Source organism: Cucurbita maxima, unplaced genomic scaffold (genome assembly GCF_002738345.1).
Source record: "Cucurbita maxima cultivar Rimu unplaced genomic scaffold, Cmax_1.0 Cma_Scf00028, whole genome shotgun sequence".
Classification (NCBI taxonomy): domain Eukaryota; kingdom Viridiplantae; phylum Streptophyta; class Magnoliopsida; order Cucurbitales; family Cucurbitaceae; genus Cucurbita; species Cucurbita maxima.
In genome coordinates, this window is record NW_019272044.1 from 2,263,763 (window position 1) to 2,280,230 (window position 16,468).

Genomic DNA, 16,468 nt, shown 5'->3' on the forward strand with positions numbered 1-16,468 from the left:
TTTTTTTTTTTTTTTTTTTTTTTTTTTTTTTTTTTTTTTTTTTTTTTTCCTCTCAGTTGTGGTAGATAATGGCACTATGACCTCGCTCGTCGAACACATGCCACTCACGACCTGACGTTCTCACGTGATGGAAACATAGAGACAAAAGTTAAGCTAGTATTTATAGAGTATAACATAGAAACAGTGGGGTCGTGGCCTCGTTTAAGTAAAATAAGCAGAAGAAAGAAGTTGAGGTTCAGGTTCAGTAGCTCTTTTTTAGTTGATTCTTCTTTTACAGTTAGATAGTGAAAGAAGGTGGTAGATAAAGGGCTTTCCCTTTTGCGGGCAATGTGATTTGGGAGGCGCAAGCCCATATTCTTCCCTGAAAGATGAGACCGTACAATATAGAACCCGAGACAGGCTGAAATTAATGAATTACCTTGTCGGTCCCCGATTATAAGCAGGGAGAACGGGGAGAGGGGGAAAGGAGAAGCAGGGCGGACAGAAGGGAGAAGAGCCGTGCAAGAATTTGTCAATAATTGCTTTTAAAATGGCTCGTGAAATTCAAATTAAAAAAAGTCAAAGATTTGTAATGATAGCTAGTGAAACGTGAGTGGTTTCGAGTCGGGAAGGAGTTAAGCTACTTGACCGATTGGAAAAAGGCATCGACTTTCGAAATTATTAATGAGGTTTTAAGTAGAAAGTTCGAGAACAATTTCTACTTATTAGCTAAATGGGTCGAGAGCGGGGTCTATACAGGTACAAATTTTTACCCTAATTGTCACCCAATTTTTTTTATCTTAATTAATATTTTTTTAATTTAAAATTTAAGTTAAGAATTTTGTCAAAAGACGACGACTAGAACCGTGGTTCTGGTTCTACTGCTCTTCGACCGAAAATGGCGTCTGTTCTGCAACTCCCAATCATCGACCTCTCCTCTCAAGACCGCACCTCTGTTGCTTTCTCAATCCATCAGGTTCTTCGTATGATTTCCAAATCAACTCTCTCCATCGTTTTCCCTAACAGATTCTGATATTAATCCGTTTTCTTGGATTGGAAATTACGCATAGGCATGCTTGGATTACGGATTCTTTTACTTGATCAACCATGGCGTTGAAGACGAATTGCTCGAGAGAGTGTTTGACGAAAGTAGGAAGTTCTTTTCTCTTCCTATTGAGGAGAAGATGAAACTTGCTCGGAAGGAACATAGGGGATACACCGCTCTTTATGCCGAGAAGCTCGATCCCACCACCTCGACTGATATAGGTTTTTGTTCTATTTTGATTTGAAATTTATGAATCTCGTCTGTTTATCTTGTGAAATTTGGGAGAAATTTGAACTGTGAGAGCTGTGTAAATGGTAGTTCTGCCTGGCTGTTGCTCCGAGCTTCTGAATGTTGTATGAAATGGTCTAAGAAAACCAATTAGTAAGTAAACTAACTATAAGATTAAGAGATTAGAATAGCTATAACTTCTAGATTGAGACACTTTTATTAATGTTGTTTATAGATATGATGGCTGTGAAAATGCAACAATCCGGATTATATGATCTCTTTTAAAATTATGATTGTGTAATATTAGATGAGGTGTGTGCAAGCTGACCCAGACACTCGTTGATATTAGAAAAAAAGATTGATTGCATATGGTTTTCCAGAAAGGTGAAAAGATGGTATATCCACGGACCATACTAGTCCACATTTTAGTGTTTTGTTCGACTGTAAATGATCATTTCCTAGTAGGGAGAGTGGATTGACTCGATAAAAGAACAAAAATGTGAGATCTCACATTGGTTTGAGGGGGGACGAATCATTCCTTATAAGAGTGTGAAAACCTCTATCTAGTAGACGCGTTTTAAAACCTTGAGTGAAAGCCCGAAAGAGAAAGTCCAAAGAGGACAATATCTACTAGTGGTGGGGTTGGGCCGTTACAAATGGTATCAGATGCTTCAACGAAAACGCTGGGCTTACAAGGGGGTGGATTGTGAGATCCCACATTGGTGCGAGGGGGGAAACATTCCTTATAAGGGTGTGAAAAAACCTCCCTAGTAGATGCGTTTGAAACACCTTGAGGGGAAGCTCGAAAGGGAAAGAAATCTTTAGGGAAAACTCGAAAGGGAAAACCCAAAGAGGACAATATCTGCTAGCGGTGCGTTTTAAAAACCTTGAGAGGAAGCCCGAAAGGAAAAGTCCAACGAGGACAATATCTGCTAGCGGTGGGCTTGGGTCGTTACAAAAAGAATCATAAGAAGAGTAAGAATCTTAAAAAATATCCAAACTCATATCATCATTGAACTGTTTTGTTAGATTGTAAATGGTGCAGATTGGAAACTAATGCACAATCTCTACCGTTATTGAAGATTTGGTGTTGGAGAAAGTTGTTTATCTTTGTATCTATGATTTTTCTGTGAATAGGGGATGCAAAAGAGAGCTATTATATTGGCCCTTTGGCAGGCAACGAAACTGAAAATGACTTAAATCAGTGGCCTTCAGGAGGTGACCAATTACCCTACTTATGGTAGAAATTTGAAATCATTGATTATTCATGTTTATGAACTATTACTCTTTCTGGCAAGGAAATGACAGAACTATTGCCTTCTTGGAGAGCTACAATGGAATCCTTCTATAAGCAAGCACTGTAAGTTCAAATGCCTTCAGGATTAATTTCAATACATCCTGGTACTTATCAGTGCAATAAAATTGGTACTATGTTGTTTTAAATTCATGTTTTGTTCATTGTACTCGAAAGTATTCTTATCTCGTTTACGCTGGATGGCTAAATGAATTTGGACTGGCTGTAATGTCTTGCTTTCTGTTTGGTTGGTACAGGCGTGTTGGAAGACGAATAATATCTTTACTTGCATTGGCTCTGAATCTGGATGAGAATTTCTTTGAGAAAATTGGTGCCTTCAGTAAACCATCAGATTTTCTTCGGCTTCTACACTATCCAGGTTCAGTGGACATACGTAACTTTTAATTACTGAAAACTACAGGGGAGAAAAGAAGCATATGTTCGGTTTTTTCTTCCTGTCCCCACCCCCAACATTTATGCTGAATTTTGTAAAAGATAAAATTTAAAGATGATGAAGATGAAGATGAAATTTAAAGAAGTGTGATGGAACCCCCCAAAATGTGGGAATGGGAATGGTCTATGGAAATGATTTTCAATCTTAGCGAGGATCCCACAAAATTGCAAACCATCTTATAGTTTTTTGATAAAATTTGGAAACAATATGAATAGCAAAGAGGTAGAATGATTCTCCTTCCCTCATTCTCATTTCCTTCTAAGTTAATGATGTACTTGGTCAGTTAACGACCCAAACCCACTGCTAACAGATATTATCTTCTTTTGGCTTTCCCTTTTGAGCTTCCTCTCAAGGTTTTAAAACACGTCTGTTAGGGGAGGTTTCCACACCCTTGTAAAGAATGCTTCATTCTCCTCCCTAATCGATGTGGGATCTCACAATCCACCCTTCTTTGGGGCCCAACGTCCTCGCTGGCACTCATTCCCTTCTTCAATTGATATGAGACCCCCCAATCCAACCCTCTTCGGGACCCAGCGTCCTTGTTGGCACATCGTCCCGTGTTTGGCTTTGATACCATTTGTAACTGCTCATGCTCGCTGCTGCTAGCAGATATTGTCCTCTTTGGGCTTCCCCTCAAGGTTTTTAAAACACGTCTACTAGGGAAAGGTTTCCACATCCTTATAAAGAATATTTCGTTCTCCTCCCCAACCAATGTGAGATCTCACACATTTCGTCTTCAAGTCGATGGATGCAATCTTGTTGATAATCTGCTCATTCTCTTGAACTCAGGTGACTTAAGATCTCTTGATGAAGAAATATTAGGTGCTTCTGCACATTCAGATTGGGGGATGATCACTCTCCTTGTAACCAATGGCATTCCCGGACTTCAGGTATTTCTCCTTAATCAATTGAGATCATACTTTATAGAGAAAATTGTGTGTATTATGCGGTGAAGTTTTGTGTTAAGTTGCCATGGTAACAGATATGCAAGGAAAAGTCTGATCACCCACAAGTTTGGGAAGATGTTGCTCATATAGATAAGTGAGTTCAAAACTCAGAATTGAAAACAATTGAACATTATAAAATGATGCTCCAAAGACACCACAAGGGAAGCCTCATGACTGTCTGGAATTCAATGGATGCAATTCTCTGATATTGCAGGGCATTCATTGTTAATGTTGGGGACTTGATGGAAAGGTGGACGAACTGTCTGTTCCGGTAAGGATTGAGGTTGTACGTTATGATAAATTCTATCATGTGAAAGTAAAAAACTAGATTCCATTGTTGGTTATTTGCTTGTTTTTGTGTTATTTACGATAGGTCGACTCTACATCGAGTGATTCCAGTTGGAGAAGAACGCTACTCGGTAAGGTCTAGCTATTTACTTGTTTGCTTTCTGCCAATAAGCCCATCCAAGAAACTATGATTTGAACCCTATTTTGAGGAAGCTTTTTTTAACGGCCCAATCCTACTGCTAGCAAATATTGTCCTCTTTGAACTTTCCTTCAAGGTTTTTAAAACGTGTTTGCTAGAGAGAGGTTTCCATATCTTTGTAAAGAATATTTCGTTCTCTTTCCCAACCAATGTGAGATAAAAGTGATTTTTTAAACTTCAAATATCTCTCCATTTTGCAGGTTGCTTTCTTCTTACATCCGAGTGACGAATGTGTCGTGGAATGTCTTCATAGTTGTTGTAGCGAGTCATCTCCCCCGAGGTATTGACGTTCCTTACTTTTATAATATTATCCCCGGAATCTCTCCATTCCCTTAGGAATTTGATCCAATAATAATCTTATAGGACAGTTCTACAAAACTAATCATATGAAATTGTGTTATAAGAAGAATTACAATGCTCTTTCTCCAATTTTTTGGCTACTCCGAGTCGTTTTACCACTTATGAAGTCACAATTCAACTGAATATAACCTTAAAAACTAAAATTGTGAGATCCCACATCGATTGTAAAGAGAAACGAGTATTAGCAAAGACGCTGGGCCTCGAGGGGGTGGATTGTGAGATCCCACCTCAATTGGAGAGGGGAATGAAATATTCTTTATAAGTGTGTAGAAACCTCTATTTAGCAGACGCGTTTTAAAAACTTTGAGGGGAAAGCCTGAAAGGAAAGCCCAAAGAAGACGATATCTGTTAGCGATGGGTTAAGGTTCTTACAAAAGATCAATCTTGAATGAGTTCTAATGTCTATGCTGGCCTTTAGTTTGAACACAATCCTTGGACTATCTCCATGCTTCTCCGACTTCATGCATCAATTGCTAGGAATGAGTTTTATCGGTCGTTTTACGAGTATAAATAACCTGAAGAACATTGATCAAAATACATTTTCATGATTTCATGGATTACATGAAAATTTTCCTCATCATGATCTCTAAAACAACTACAAATTTAAATGCTTAGATGCTTCAAGATTATTGAATGTGCATGCAGATATCCTCCCATTAGCAGTCTAGACTACTTGAAAGAACGTGTGAGGTTGGCTTATAAAGACGGATTTGCTTAGAAAAGGTAAGATTCACTCCTCTCACTCCTATGTTTCTAGATTAAATTTAGATCAAGAAGCTTGATAAGAGTTCATTTACATCATCACTAATGGATAAAGACTTGATGTGTATGCATATTATGATAACCTTCTCAAAATTTATCATGTTACTGCCTTGACAATGACGTTAATGATAGAGATTAAAATTATGAAAATCATTAAAAGTGAAAGTTTTAAGGATCTTTTTTGATTAATTTAATTTTAATCCATTCCAGATCTAGATAACGTGAGCCGCCACGTGGATGGCCAGATGAGTGGGACCCACGTTATCTATTTTCTTTGCCGTCTGATCATCTCTTGTGGGACCCATTAATATAGAGATAAAAATTAAAATAAAATAAGAAATGGATAAACTTTTCATAAAGCGTTTTTAAAAGCTAAGATGTCTGTACCTTTGGATAAGATGGGATAGGAGACCCAATTCATTTTTCCCCCTTTTAAATAATTTAAAATTTATTTAAAATTAAATAAGGCTTCGAACTTATAAAATAATAATAATAAATAAATTATAGAAAACATCCTAGACTTTATTTTAAAGAAAACTTTATAGTTAAAAAAATTCAATAATATATTTAAAATTTTAAAAATATTTAAATTGTAACGAGAGTTTTCTCTTTTGAACTTCCTCTTAAAGCTTTAAATGCCTGTTAGGGAAATGTTTCTATATTCTTATAAACCGTGTTTTGTTCTTATCATCAATCAATGTGAGACATCAAAACTTAGCTATTTTAATAGAATCTTCAAATGTTTGATGTACTTAAACTTAGACATGTCAATAGAATCCTCAAATGTCGAACAAAGGGTGTACTTTGTTCGAAGACTTCAAAAAAAGAGTCAAGTCTCGATTAAAGGGAGGTTGTTGTTCGAGGGGAGGAATGTTGAAGATTATTGGGATGGAGTCCCACATTGGCTAATTTAAGAAATGGTCATGAGTTTATAAGCAAGAAATATTATGGCCATTGATACGAGGCCTTCTACGAAGCCAAATCAAAGAGTAATGAGAGCTTTTTTTAAAAACACATTAATTAAATAATGTCATAAATAAATAATATTCGAGAATAAATAAAGAAAGAAATTAAATATATATTTGATTTAAAATTTTAGTGATCCAAATAAAATAAATTTGAAAATGCAATTGTGAAAATAATATTTACAATAAATAAAATAAGTCATTTTTTAATTAAAAGAAGTGAGGATGGTGTGCACAAAAAGTTAAGTCCAACAGAATATGCCCGAACACGTGTCCACTGGGCATATTCCACGTGGCGAAATCTACAAAGATCTCAGATTTGTAGTAGCCCAATTTTTGACCTTTTTGACTATTGCCACCGTTGACTAACATCTGATCGTCCACGTGTCCTAGTCAAGTTGTCTCTATCCATCCCCTCGCTTGATTGTTATTTTATCCAATTTAATTACGTAATGGCTTAAAAGTCAGCTTTTTCTTTCACGTGGCAATGCCCCTTACCCAATAAGATTGGAATATTATATTATTATAATATTTTAGTCGATATTATTATAAATAATTAATCCATAAATTTTTATATTCGTATTAAAAATATTATTACTTTAAAAACGTCTGATATACTTCTATTTTCTAGTTTAATATGCATATAAACTTATTTAGAAAATTATTAAAATATTCACCTTTCCATTTTTTTAATTTAATATATTCATTTCTTTAAAAAAATTAAATTGAAAAAAACCTTTATTAAATTTATAAAATTTAAAATATATCAAAGTTTGGGGACTAAATAGATATAAACTCGTAATTTAACCTTAAAAAAAAAGAAAATTTGAGATTAGCATGAAAGTTGATATTATGTAACATAAAAAAATGTATTACGATTAGGATTAGAAATCTGGATTTGGTACATGATGGTCTTGATATTTTACTGCGACATGATCACGTTACCTATTCCTCGCTTTCAGATTAAAATTTAGAATCCAGATTTGGCATTTGATGACCTCGACATTCTCGTGGCATATAGTAACGTTACCTACACCAACCTACTCCATTTTCAAATTAGAATTCAAAATTTAGGGTTTAGGGTTTAGGGTTATGACCCTAACATTCTTGTGTGTTATAGTCACGTTATTTACTCCTCACGTTCAGATTAGATTTCAAAATCCATATTTGACACATGGTGGACCCCGACATTCTCTTGCGACATGGTCACGTTACCTACTTCTCGCGTTTAAATTAAGATTCAAAGTTCGAATTTTGGCACCTAGTGACCCAAACATTCTCTTGCATCGTCACGTTATCTACTCCTCGTTTTTTAAGAGTGAAAACTATCCCTCATACCAACATGAGTCCTTCCAATATGCTTTATTCTCATTCAGATTTTTATGAGGTTACCCAACATAGAATTGGTTAAGTAAAACACGTTTAACCATGAACTAAAAGAAAGAATCTCTTGATGGAGCTCCCAAATACAAAAATAACACAATTTCAGAGCGGAGGGAGAGTCAGTTATGTTTGATTTTATTTGATCGATCTATTATTTTCCGAAAAGCAAGTTTCTTCTAGTTATCTAGTTCTTGAGTGGCTCCCAATTTTTGAACGTGTTGAAAAATTAGGCAGCTTGAAAGCTCGACCATAACAAAGAAAGAAAGCCCGACTCGAGATTTTTGAACATGTTGAAAGAGTTAAAAAAAAAAAAAAATTATTTATTTATTTATTGTAATTTAGCCTTTAAATTACAAGTCATAAATAATAAATATTAAATACTGATTAGACAGAGATTCCATATTCGAATCGGTGCAACGTTGTATGAAATAATAATAACCGTTGATCAATGAGAACATAAAGTTTGAAAAAAAATGAACGGCTGAGATTAAGAAAGCACAGTAAGAAATCAAACTCGAAGCAGGGGATTGTTTCACATTATCCAGGGCTGATAAATAGATAGTGTTGGATTTAGTCGGTCTTCTCTATTTCTCTTCCACCTGCGAAAGCTGAGGTAGAAAAAAAAAAAAAAAAAAAAAAAAAACATCCAAAAATCAAAATCTCAAAATCTGCTCTGTGAAGAACGAAATCTAACCCTAATTTCTGGTTTTGGATCGGATCATGCAACTCGGATCCTCTGATCTAGTTGAAATTGAGATCGATTTCTGAAAGCGGCGGCGGAACGATGACGCGGCGGTGCTCACATTGCAGCCACAATGGGCACAACTCTCGGACTTGTCCGAATCGCGGCGTGAAGCTCTTTGGAGTCCGATTGACTGATGGTTCTATCCGGAAGAGTGCTAGTATGGGGAATCTTAGCCACTATGCCGGATCCGGATCGGGTGCTCTGCAAGGCGGGTCGAACAATCCGGCTTCTCCGGGCGAGACTCCCGAGCATGGCGTTGCGGCCGACGGCTATGCGTCGGAGGATTTCGTTCCTGGCTCTTCTTCGAGTTGCCGTGAGAGGAAGAAAGGTTTGAGAGTTTACGCTTTAATTTGAATTAGTTATTCTGTTCTTGTTTGATTTTTTGAATCTTGGTGATAGCTGGACTTTGCATGCTTATCCTTTTGATTCATGGAATTTTTTGGTGATCGACTGTTTTGACTCGACTACTGTTGCTCTTTCCTCTGTGATCGGCATAAATCTTATGTAATTATACTTTGGATAAATGGAAGTATTCTTAGTAGAGAATTTAAAAAATGGATATGTTCTAAGAAAAGTATTGTTTCCTTGTTAGAGGATAAATTTGATTGATAATTGTTTGGTACCTAATTTGTTTTCCTTTTTATGCTTTTGGAAACATTAGCTATTGTGAAATTGCTAAACTCATGTGACACCCTGTTTTCGGAAATGATTTTCAAAAAACACCAATCCATTTATTTCATTTCTTGCAAACATATGTTCTGATCTTTTCTTTTTCCATCGAGTTTCATGTTCATAAACAGAGAGGGGGGTTGAAAATAGAATATCCTATTGATTGGCTTGTTAAACATTGCCTCTATCTATCTTAGCCTTCTACCTTTGTGTATAAGCATCCTCTCTATCTCATTAATTACGTGCTATCCTGAATTTTTTCCAAAATGGATTCTACCTGACATATTTCTAAAATAGGATTTTGTGACATTTCTATTCCATGTTAATGAACAAGGCCAGCTTATGTTCTTGCGATTACACCCTAATAGGAATCGAGGAATGTATTTGAATTCTGTACAATTAACCTTTGATCATTTTGTGAGAATCAATTGATCTTTTATTAGATTTATGTGTTTGGTAATGCGCACAGGCGTTCCATGGACTGAGGAGGAGCATAGAATGTTTTTAATGGGGTTACAGAAACTCGGAAAAGGAGACTGGCGTGGGATAGCACGTAATTATGTTGTATCTAGAACACCGACACAAGTGGCCAGCCATGCCCAAAAGTATTTCATAAGGCAGACCAATGTCTCAAGACGAAAGAGGCGCTCCAGTTTGTTTGATATTGTAGCTGGCGAAGTTTGTACTCTCCATCCATCCTTTCGTAAATGCATATACTTGTCTAAATTTTCTCCTTCATATAACAAGGATGCCATTACTCTACTAAAACTAAAAAATTCTAGTTGTACAGTTCATCTAGTCTCCAGTTATGGAAATGTCAATAATCTACCACTAACTTTATATATCAGCCCAAGCCCACTACTAGTAGATATTGTCTGCTTTGGACTTTCCCTTTTGGGCTTCCCCTCAAAGTTTTTAAGGCGCGTTTGCTAGGGAGTGGTTTCCACACCCTTATAAAGGGTGTTTCGTTCTTCTCTCCAACCGTTGTGGTATCTCACAATCCATCTCCCTTCGGGGCCTAGCGTCCTCGTTGGCACTCGTTCTTTTCTCCAATTAATGTGGGACCCCCACTAAATCCACCCCTTTTGGGGCCTAGCGTTCTTGCTGGCACATCGCCTCATGTCCACCTCCTTCGAGACTCAGCCTCCTTATTGACACATTGCCCGGTGTCTGGCTCTGATACCATTTGTACCGGCCCAAGATGACCGCTAGATATTGTCCTCTTTGGGCTTCCCCTCAAAGTTCTTAAAACGCGTTTGCTAGGGAAAGGTTTCCACACCCTTATAAAAAGTGTTTCGTTCTCCTCCTCAACCGATGTGAGATCTCACACTTTACCTCATGTCTTAAATGTATGTGATGATAGTATTACAGTATTCTGCAAATTACCTTGCCTTCTTTCATAGTGAAATCCTTGAATAAAGATGCTAATTGTTTGGTTTTATGCATGCATGTCAATTAAGTAATACGATTAACCTTGTTATTCTTACTTTTTCTCATAGAAATTACTGATTCCTTTCCCCTGCCCACATCTTCTTTGCAGCATGTTGAGAATTCAATTGTGCAACAAGACTTCCTATCTGTTAACAATTCACATGCTGAATCACAAAGCAATAACCCATTGCCTACACCTCCCACTGTGGACGAAGAATGCGAGTCGATGGATTCCACCAACTCAAATGATGGAGAACCAGCACCTGCAGAACCAGAGGATCCCCAATGCTGTTATCCAGTTGTATATCCTGCATATGTTACACCCTTCTTTCCATTTTCCATTCCGTTCTACTCGGGATACAGTGCAGAATCCAATAATAAGGAGACACATGAGGTTCTTAAGCCAACAGCTGTGCATTTGAAGAGTCCTCTTAATGTTGATGAGCTGGTTGGCATGTCAAAACTCAGTCTGGGAGAATCAATTGGTCATGCAGGCCCCTCATCTCTTTCACTGAAACTACTCCAAGGGTCGTCTAGACGGTCTGCTTTCCATGCAAATCCAGCTTCTGGCAGTGAAAACATGAGTTCTGGTGGCAGTCCAATCCCTGCTGTTTAATGGAGCGCATACTTCTGAACTTCAGATTGTAGGTTATAATTACAGGGTATTGTCAATATACAACAAAATAATGTGCAGTCTGGTTTGGATTTATTAATATTTTCATGTTAGGTCAGTCTTTTTCCCCTGTCCCGTCCTGCTCGGTTTCTCCTGTGTTAACTAACTCGGTTGTAACTTGTAGGCTCTAGCATCTTCTGTTAGAAATCGTTCATTCCAACTTAAAGATTGTATGTTGTTTATCTTCAGTTTCTGGACTTGATGCTTATTTATATAGTTTCTGATATTCTAATTCATGCAGGAAGACGTTTCGATTATGCATTGCAATATTTATCGGGAGAGGTGTTCGAAACGTATTCCATCTCCTTGAACTTATCTGTGAGCTTTCTTCATAATTCTAAAATGAGTTTCTGGGCTGAAAATTTGACGAAGTGCAGGTATGTTTCATGTGTAATCAATCCTGTTTGTTAGGAGATTGCATCACTTCATAGTTGAATCTGCATGCAAGGGTTATTCATAATTGGAAGAACGCTGAATGAATGTTTGCTTGTTTGTTAGGTCATTGTCTATATTTTCTTTTGAACGATGTTAAGAAAATTTTCAATGCTTGTTTCAAGCTTTGAGACCAAAATTTGTCAAAGAGGAAATGTGTTTTCTTTGGAAGGGCTGGTAAGGAGAGATTTTAACTCGTTACATATTGTCGTCAGCCTCACGGTTTTAAAACGCGTCTATTAGGGAGAGGTTTTCACATCCTTATAAGAATGCTTTCATTCCTGTCTTCAACCGATGTGAGATCTCACAATCCATCTCTCTTGGGGCCTAACGTTCTCGCTTGCACATCGTTTGGTGTCTAGCCTTGGTTATGTATCGCATTTAGTCTTATGATTTTAGAACGTGTCTACTAGGCTGAGATCTCCACACCCTTATAAGAAATGTTTCATTTCCCTCTCACATCTAACAATCCACCCCCTCCATACAATGAGTCATAGTAGCATCAACTAATGAGATCAAACAAAATTGAGGCATACTCAACAAACCCATCAAAGATTGTTCAAGATTTGGCACAAATTAGCAAAATTTTCTAAAAAATACTCTTATAGTTAGTTTTATAGTTTTAGTGCTTCATTTCTGAAGTATCTTTATACTCTTAATAATGGAGCGAAACTTTACTGGTCATAGAGCCCATGATAATTGATGGGCAGTTGTCACTATACTTGTTATGATATTATGTGTTGAATGTATGAGGTCTCATAACTGTCTTTTCAAAGAACATAACATATGTATACACGAACATGATTACAATCATTACGTAAATACAACATAATTCATACATATCTAATCTAGCCTTAAAACATCCCTTAAGAATGCTAAAGATCCATAAAATTGTTTGGATTCAACCCAACATTTGTCATAGAATTGTGATCCGTCCAAAACTAGTTCAAATCTGCCAATAGAAAGATTCCTGACATTAGGGCCTAAGTTAGAAAATTTAAAGAGTCTGATATGAATCTTGCTATGCTATTCTCGACTAAAGAAAAGCTTTAAAATGAAGTTGCATTTAAATATAGTTAAGCTTCATTTACGATCAACTAAAAATAAAGTCAAGTGAAGTTGCATTTAACGAAGTAGAGGGCAACACAAACTTCATTAAAGTCGAGTCAATTACCAATAAAAGAAACTGCTGTTTACTATTTCAAGCGGCGCTTCATTTATGCACGGGTGACGACAAGGACTTTTAGGGCTAACTAAGAGACTTCAATCTCGAATTAAGGATTGATTTCGAGGCCATCTAATTCCTTTGTAGCAGAAAAATTCGAAAATGTAATAAAAAGAATATTTGTGTTTTCTTTTAGCCAAAAATTGATTATTTATTTTTTTTTAATTCTACGTAGTTTAGGCTTCCCATTTAGAATCATTTAAACTTGACTCAATCAATTTTACTGAGTAAGTGATTTGAATCTCAAATAAATTTTATTGGCTTGAGATATTTGATCAACAAAATAATCTAATTCTTAGATCCTTTCAGTTAGATCAATAAATTTTTAAATTCACATAATGAGACGTTAATTTTTATGATTCAAGGGTTCTAAATTTCTCAAAACCTTGGATCTTGAGGGCGAGAATTAGGGTTGCGTTATCATAGTCTGCAAGTGTAACAGCTCAAATCTACTGCTAGCAAATATCATCCTCTATGGGCTTTCCCTCAAGGTTTTTAAAACACGTATTCTAGGAAGAGGTTTCCACACCCTTATAAAGGGTATTTTGTTTTTCTCCCTAATTGATGTGGGATCTCACAATTCACCCCTTTGAAGCCCAGCATCCTTACTAGTAGTCGTTCCCTTCTTCAATCGATGTGAGACCCCTCAAATCCACCCCCTTCTTGGTCTAGTGTCCTTACTGGCACAACGCCTCGTGTCCACCCTCCTTCAGGGCTCAACCTTCTCGCTAGCACATCACCTAGTGTCTAGCTTTGGTACCATTTGTAACAGTCCAAGTCTATCGCTTGCAGATATTGCCCTCTTTGGACTTACCCTTTCGGGCTTTCCCTCAAGGATTTTAAAACATGTCTTTTAGGGAGAGGTTTCCACACTTTAGTATTTTGTTCTTCTCCTTAATCGACGTGGGATCTCACAATTCACCTCTTCGAGGCCAAGCGTTCTCATTGGTAGTCGTTCCCTTCTTCAATCGATGTGGGACCCCCCTTCGGGGTCCAGCGTCCTTGCTGGCACAACACCTCGTGTCCATCCTCCTTCAGGGCTCAACCTTCTCGCTGGCATATCACTCAGTGTCTAGCTCTGGTACTATTTGTAACAGTCTAAGTCCACTGCTTGCAGATATTGCATCTTTGGGCTTTCCCTTTCGAGCTTTCCCTCAAGGATTTTAAAACGCGTCTTCTAGGGAGAGGTTTCCACACACTTATAAAGGGTATATTTCTCTCCTCCCCGTGGGATCTCACAAGTCATAAAAAAAATTCGATATCCATATATTCGAGAGGGAAACGATTATATTCGAGTAGGTCTGAAGTTGACATATATACATCTCACAATTTCTTTCAAAAGTTTTAGAAAGTTATATTTATATATGTGAGATCGCATATCGATTCAAGAGGGAAACGAAACATTCTTCAAAAAATTATAAAAACCTCTCCCTAACGGACATGTTTTAAAACTAACTATATATAACGATAAAAAACGGAGAATATCTATTCACAGTGAGCTTAACCTGTTACAATATAAATGTCTAAATCCCGGTAGATTTTCATAAATACTAATATTATATGCAAGGACCAATTTGTAGTAAATATATGGAGGTGTGATTGATAAATAAGAGGAAATTAATTTTTATAGTTAAGGGCTCCACATTTTTAATGATAAAGCCCCTATCATCCATTATTTTTCAATATCAACCCAATAAGATCATCTTGTGACTTGACCATGTAGGGCACCCTTAATGACTTATTAACTTTGTTTTAAAGGTTATTTATGATTTTGGTACCCGAATTTTTTAGACGTTTCGATTTGGCCCTTAAAACTTTAATATAATTAATTTGATTTTGATCGTTAAATCTTTAAATCATTTTCAATTCGATCCTTTGACTTGAAATTTTTTATTATTTCTCCCTTTTTTTTAGTTCTATATATCTAATCCCTACCCTAGCTATACTAAAAGTAATAATTTGGATATGACATATGGATATGGATAGCTCAATAATATTATAATATCTTATCTCCATCATGACTACTTAGAATAAATGATTCGATAGAGATTAAAAGTAACAATTTATTAGTGAATTTGAGACATTTGTATCAATTATTATAAGTCGATGATTTGAATTAGAGATGTCTATTTTATCTACAGGGACTCACCCTAAATGGGGAGGGAATTCCGCGTTCAGACCAAGAATGAGGGTAGGAGGGAGGAACAATTTTTCACCCTTAGATAAATGGGCCTGGGGACGGGGACGTATTATATTCTCTGTCTATGTCCCCGCCCCGATTCCTGTAAAAATAAATAGAGAATTTTGTAGGGATGGAAAATGAAAAAGATAGCAAGACTGGGGAAGGGGAAAACTTCCTCGTCCTCGCCCCGTGGATATCTCTAGTTTGAATATCCATTTTTATGTGATAATTGTTTTAAAAAATGTAATTTATCAAACTTGATGGGCTAAAATTTAAGGTTTTTAAAGTTTAAAGGTAAAAATAGGAAGGAGATGAAAATTTGGAGATGCTTAGAAAACTTAATTGAAAATCTAGTTTGAGTTGCCACATTATGAGAGTAAAGATTGATGACCATTGCAAACTGTATAAGATTCGAATAAGAATTTGAAATTCGGGTTTGGCATCCAATGGTCCCAACATTCTCTATATGACACCCGAGTACAAGAGAGGTACACGCATGAACCAATGCCACATTCAAATGAGAGCAATCCTGAGGATAAAACGACTACGAATGACTTAAAAGAATTCAAAGTTACTATCTATACCACAAGATCCACCTTCATTTTTTATAACTCAATCATAAGGATTCCAAAGTTAAGTATGTTTTGTTTGAAGCAATTCTATATTAGACGACTGGCTGAAAATTTTTCGAGAAAGCATGTGAGTGGGGACTTAATATGATGAAAGAACTTGTGTTAGCTTACGAGAATAATTTTCACCATTAAAACTGAGGAGTAAGTAATATGACTCTGTCACAGGAAAATGTAAGGTGCCAAATTCAGATTCTGAACAATAATCTAAATCCCGAACATGGGTCGTTACACCCTACATCCCTTGGGACATGACCATATTAAATTTTGTTTTATTCTTACTCACATGCTTCCTCGGAAGGTCAATAGAAACTCACCTACGGTATGCTTAATTTTGAGTTCTTATGATTGAGCTACCGAAAAAGAAAGTGAGTCTTGTTGGTATATATAATAACTATCAATTATTTTAAACATTTCTTAAACGTTATATGCTTAGAATCACTTTTATTAACGAGTGGTATTAATTCATTCATATATTTGTCTGTTTCTCAAATATTTATATCATTTAAAATAATTAACCTTTAAATATGTTCGTCTCTTCCATTAGAAGACATTTTGTCGGTAAGCAAAAAAAAAAA

At 36.4% G+C, this 16,468-nt stretch overlaps 2 protein-coding genes across 5 annotated transcripts; both read left to right on the plus strand.

Annotated features, from left to right (window-relative positions):
• Positions 1-669: 669 nt before the first annotated feature.
• On the plus strand, positions 670-5,956 carry LOC111465074 (2-oxoglutarate-Fe(II) type oxidoreductase-like). Of its 4 annotated transcripts, none has more exons than XR_002714127.1 (12): positions 670-955; positions 1,050-1,245; positions 2,390-2,470; positions 2,561-2,612; positions 2,804-2,925; positions 3,790-3,890; positions 3,983-4,041; positions 4,162-4,218; positions 4,321-4,366; positions 4,635-4,714; positions 5,420-5,517; positions 5,767-5,956. XR_002714127.1 is itself a non-coding variant. In XM_023109347.1 (12 exons), exons 1-11 carry the CDS (start codon positions 878-880, stop codon positions 5,510-5,512), a joined length of 945 nt encoding a protein of 314 aa, XP_022965115.1. In that variant the 5' UTR covers positions 670-877; the 3' UTR covers positions 5,513-5,517; positions 5,767-5,953. The 4 variants fall into 4 exon arrangements, 3 of the variants coding, with proteins under 3 accessions (XP_022965115.1, XP_022965116.1, XP_022965114.1); XM_023109347.1 differs by having other exon boundaries at positions 5,440-5,517; positions 5,767-5,953; XM_023109348.1 differs by lacking the exon at positions 5,767-5,956 and having other exon boundaries at positions 5,420-5,655.
• Positions 5,957-8,490: 2,534 nt separating this feature from the next.
• Positions 8,491-11,674, plus strand: LOC111465063 (transcription factor MYBS3). Its single transcript, XM_023109330.1, has 3 exons — positions 8,491-8,977; positions 9,788-9,996; positions 10,859-11,674. The coding sequence occupies exons 1-3, from the start codon at positions 8,689-8,691 to the stop codon at positions 11,363-11,365; spliced, it is 1,005 nt and encodes a 334-aa protein (XP_022965098.1). The 5' UTR covers positions 8,491-8,688; the 3' UTR covers positions 11,366-11,674.
• The last annotated feature ends 4,794 nt before the right edge of the window (positions 11,675-16,468 follow it).